Raw genomic sequence first — 4,934 nt, forward strand, 5'->3', positions numbered from 1 at the left:
TGGCACTTATAAAAACGTTTTGGATGCTCTTTTATAACCCACAACGTGGGTGCCGGCTGTACATTTGATAATTCTTAAATTAGGTGAATAATTCTGACCATGTGATCAGACAAGTAAAATAAAGAAACATTTGGCTCATCACTTTGTAACTAAGGTCTTTTTTTTATTTATAAAAAGGTCTTCTTTTAGTAAACTCATTTATATTGTAGCCAAGTTGGTCCACTTTACAAGCCAACATTTACAGCTGCATTCACTACCTGCTAATCTCTTATTCCATTCTTTAAGATTCGCTTTTCTTGTAAAAGAGAAAGTAACATTTAAAATTAAGTGTCTAAATTACAAATTATTAGTTTAAACTATTTTCTCTAGAACTAGGTAAGACCCCCAACGTAGCGTAGGTTGGGTTTTCGGGAGCAGCATGTGTCCGTTCATGGCGTGGACCAACTGAATAGCTGACAAAATTGACACGGCTAAACCATCTTCCCAATGTCATAGTTCAGTATAAGAGGTATGTTGTCAACGCTTGGCTGCCCGAGTGGTTGATAGTGTCGAGATTAACTTCAAAACCCTGGAAGTCCCAAGTTCGATTCCCATAAGAAGTGTAACATCTGAAAAACCATTATGTTGAATCTTCAATCGGCTGTCCATCCATCTCATGCTATAAACCATTCCTGGAATCGGACTGTGATGGCTTGATTTATTTAGTCAAAAGATTTGTTAAATCAATCGAATAGGTTAATTGAGTAGTTGGTGGGAAATTCAAATGATCTAAAAGACTTTTTTTTTGAGTTTAGAATCCCTTGCCTAGTTCCCATATCTTGGTCAAGGCTATCAAACCGATTCATTCCTCTTCCCGCTGGTATTTTTTTCATCGAATTTGTGGTACGTTTCATTGATTTGTTTAACAATATAAGGAAGATAAAGATTGATCTTCCTTTCAACAATTATCTTTGTCGATGAAGAAATGACTAATAATTGGAAAGGAAAAAATTGGAAAATGAAAATAAAACCCCATTTTTACTCTTCTATATAAGAAAGGGTTTTTGGGCCATTATAAGAAAAGAATGTTTTGTTCACCCACAAGAGTGTATTTCAACAACAAAAAGCCGGTGTACTAAATTGTGGCATATTTCATCATTAGGTCAAATGGTTTTGGTTTATATTTGAAGTTACCATGAGAACTCCAAGCAATTGGGGCTAGCTCTAATCGAAGAGCCCGACAATGAAATTGAACAAGTTAAGGGGCTCCCCGAATTAGGAGCCCATACATTCCAGTTGCTCTAAACCTATATAATGAATAGTTACTAGTTTTTTTACGGAAAATATCAAAAGTTTCTTTAATATATGACTTTATAGCTACATCTCCTCTTACTTCACTATCTACAAAAAAAAGTAAAATATTTAGATCACAAAATGGTGAAATGCGCGGCCAAAATCCCGACCGAAATACTTACTCTGTTAAGATCTAGTGAGAGGAAGTTTTCGGCCATGATTTTGGCCGAACAAAGCATCAGTGCTGTTCTTAATCCTCGAAGAAAAAACATGTATATATATGGCCATGTGTATATACACGAATATAGAATAGTATATGTCAACTTGCAACAATTTGGTAATTTTAGTAAGTTGGTACCAAAACAGGGGAAAAAGACTAATAAAATCAGCTTCTCACTAAACAGAATGATGAATACAAACTCAGCCATGGAAACCAGTTTTAGAAACAACTTCATTAACCAGAGATGGAGATTAGGTACTTTCACAACTTTACTTGGTTTCTTCATTCTCCTATCATTTCTCACCTTCTTGTACCGAATTCCAAATCTATCCCCTCTTGAGATCATAAAATCAACACCAACAAGAACAACAACAACCACACCACCAACACTACTACCACCAACACCAACACCAACACCAACACCAACACCACTAGTGGTTGCACCAGCGCCAACAATTACGAGGCCAGGAGATCCCAGGAACACTAGTGAAGGCACTAAGCTTCAAGATGAGTCAAACACGACGTACGAGGAGTCAACTACGAAGGATTCAAAAAAAGAATGTGATATCTTTGATGGTAAATGGGTTTACGATCCCGAAGGAAGCCCATTATATAAAAATCATCAATGTCCATTCCTAACTGAGCAAGTTAGCTGCCAAAACAATGGAAGACCCGACAATGAATATGAAAAATGGAGGTGGGAAGCTAAGGATTGTCAAATTCCTAGGTGAGTAAGACTACACTTGAATAAGTTCTCTCTCTCTATATATATATATATATAGATATCCATTAAATTATTTTTGGGTGATTATCAGGTGGAGTGGGAAGGAAATGTTAGAGAAATTGAGAGGGAAAAGGGTGATAGTAGTAGGAGATTCAATCAATAGGAATCAATGGGAATCTTTCGCTTGTCTTCTTTATTCTTCTATTTCTCCTAGACGGGCTTTAGTTGATTCTCGAGATGGTCATCATCTGATTTTCCAAGCCAAGGTAAATTTCATTACTGCTCTTCCTGGCATCTGGGGATTTTGCTAATTCTCGAAATAGTTTTGCCCTCAAACTTTGTCCAATATCTTTTATCTCATGAAGGAGTGAAATTTGAATGCTTTCCATTTGTTGTTACTGTTAACAGGACTACAATTGCACCGTTGAGTTCTTTTGGAGTCCTTTCTTAGTTGAATTAGACAAAAATAATAGAATTCTAAAGATCGATAAGCTTTCGCCCACCACAAATCAATGGCGAGGCGCTGACATTATGGTTTTCAACACTGGATATTGGTGGACACACGGCGATGATATCAAAGCGTAATTCCTTTACTCTCCTTTTTAGACGTATGAATTAAATACATACATGAACAATTGAATTTTAGAAAAATGAGTGATGGAGTAAGAAAAATGCAGGTGGGATTCATTTGAGCAGAATGGAAAACTGGCAAAAGATCTGGATAGGGAAACTGCATTCGAGATAGCCATGAAAACTTGGGCTACTTGGATGGATCTTAACATTGATCCAACCAAAACAACAGTCTTTTTTAGGAGTGTCTCAGCTACACATTCCGGGTATGTAATACAAAACAAAATTCTCACTTTTTTAGTTGCAGATGTTATCATGGAAAAAACAACTATTATAATGATTTTCTTTTCAAGCACCCACAACTCGGTTATAACGGTAAAAATGTGCAATTGTCTATAGAATTACGTTTATAGGTAGAAATACAACTCAACCCAATTGACAATAAGTAATACTAATGAACAACATTCCTCCTCATAAGGCTTTTTTGGTCCACTGAAAAATTTATCCACCCCGTTTTACCCTTTTTGAGCCAGGTCATTTATACGTGTCTTTTGTTTTGGGGCATAGGGCACCTATCACCTTTGACCTATGAAGTTTGGACTCAGTTCTGTATAGGGAGATGCTAGAGTGCCCAGTTTTTAGCCCATTAAATTGCCCAGCTGATGTGGAATCACTAAAAGACAAGGGTTTTTCAAAGTTTGACTACGGTGGGGACCGCTTTTATTTCTAAATAAGGAAAGTTGGGCAATTTAATGGGCAAAATTGCTGGGCACTCTATCATTTCCCGTTCTGTATATATGTTTGGCGACAGTTCAGACATCATATTAAATTTGTAGACATCTAACTCTAAACCATTTAACAAAGAATAGTTTGGTGGTTGTTAGGTTAATCCCACATTGATTGTGGAAAGGGCAGGGGGTGTGTTAATAAGTGTGGGAGGAGCCTTACCTCTTGAGCTAGCTTTTGAGGAAAGAGAGGCCCAAAACCAGCCAACACTGGTATCAGAGCCCCATCCCATGTATAACAACTACTATAATGATTTTTCTTTCAAAACCCCAAACCATTTAACAAAGAATAGTGAAGCCTCCAACCCACTTTAGTTAGGTCGTCACATGTGCATCTCCCCATCCCATGTACCAGTGTTCGAATGTTATTATATCCGGAAAAATTAAAATAGAGAGGCCTCAATTTTGAATTCTTGATCATGAGACTTGTGTTCGTATATGTACATATATTATATCAAAACAAATTTGCTGTAACAATCCCAACTCTTTTTAAATGCAGAAAGGAAAGGTGTTTCAATGAAACACAACCAATCAAACATGATTCGTATGTGACACCATTTCCAAGATCTATAGTCGAAACAGTGGTAAAGACAATAACAGAAATGAGAACACCAACCAAATTTTTGAACATCACAAAACTATCTGAGTATCGAAAAGACGCACACCCAGCTATATACAGAAGCAAGAAAGTGAAGCTATTGACAATGGAAGAAAAACAAAATCCACATTTACCTGGAGATTGCAATCACTGGTGTTTGCCTGGAGTTCCTGATACTTGGAACTCATTAATATTAACTTCTGTCTTCTTCGACTCATTTCCTAACAATTTATAACATGAAATGTAAATAGTAGAGAGATTCCAGGTCGGTCTGGTCGTAGCTTAATTCTTGACTTGATATCATTTAGTACAGGTCATACCGTGTCACCCTGGTTTTCTCTTACTTCTTTGTAAAGATGTATTAAGGTCCACTTGTACATGTATTAAGAGGCACATCATTTATCCCCACTAAAATTTGATCATTGCAGACCATCGTTGCCACCTCTTCTCTTCTCTTCACTTCTCTCATTCACTGTTACCCTCTCTCGGTCTCTCCCTTTCTCTCTCACTATCTCTCTATTGCTCACACTATCTATGTCTCTCGATCTCTCACTATTTCTCCCTCAATCTGTCATTGTTTCTCGATCGATCTCCATCTCACAGACATGTAAACTTTGGGCCTTGTACTTTACTAATGGGTCTAATATGTACAAGCCTAATAGTATATCCCATCCAATTAGCCCATTAAGTGTTGGAAACTCTATATCTAGTTTATAAGCCACATATGTAGTAAGTTGTGTTGTTATGGACTTCTTGTTTGACACA

The 4,934-nt window shown here is 37.0% G+C and overlaps 1 protein-coding gene across 1 annotated transcript; it reads left to right on the forward strand.

Annotated features, from left to right (window-relative positions):
• The first annotated feature begins 1,586 nt into the window (after positions 1-1,586).
• Positions 1,587-4,593, forward strand: LOC147557118 (protein trichome birefringence-like 3). The gene is made up of 5 exons (XM_086658117.1): positions 1,587-2,219; positions 2,308-2,482; positions 2,625-2,797; positions 2,894-3,052; positions 4,071-4,593. Exons 1-5 carry the CDS (start codon positions 1,678-1,680, stop codon positions 4,402-4,404), a joined length of 1,383 nt encoding a protein of 460 aa, XP_086514243.1. The 5' UTR covers positions 1,587-1,677; the 3' UTR covers positions 4,405-4,593.
• Positions 4,594-4,934: the final 341 nt, after the last annotated feature.

This window comes from Eschscholzia californica, unplaced genomic scaffold (genome assembly GCF_041429995.1).
Source record: "Eschscholzia californica isolate CP2 unplaced genomic scaffold, dmEscCali1.0.p SCAF_2, whole genome shotgun sequence".
Taxonomy (NCBI): Eukaryota; Viridiplantae; Streptophyta; class Magnoliopsida; order Ranunculales; family Papaveraceae; genus Eschscholzia; species Eschscholzia californica.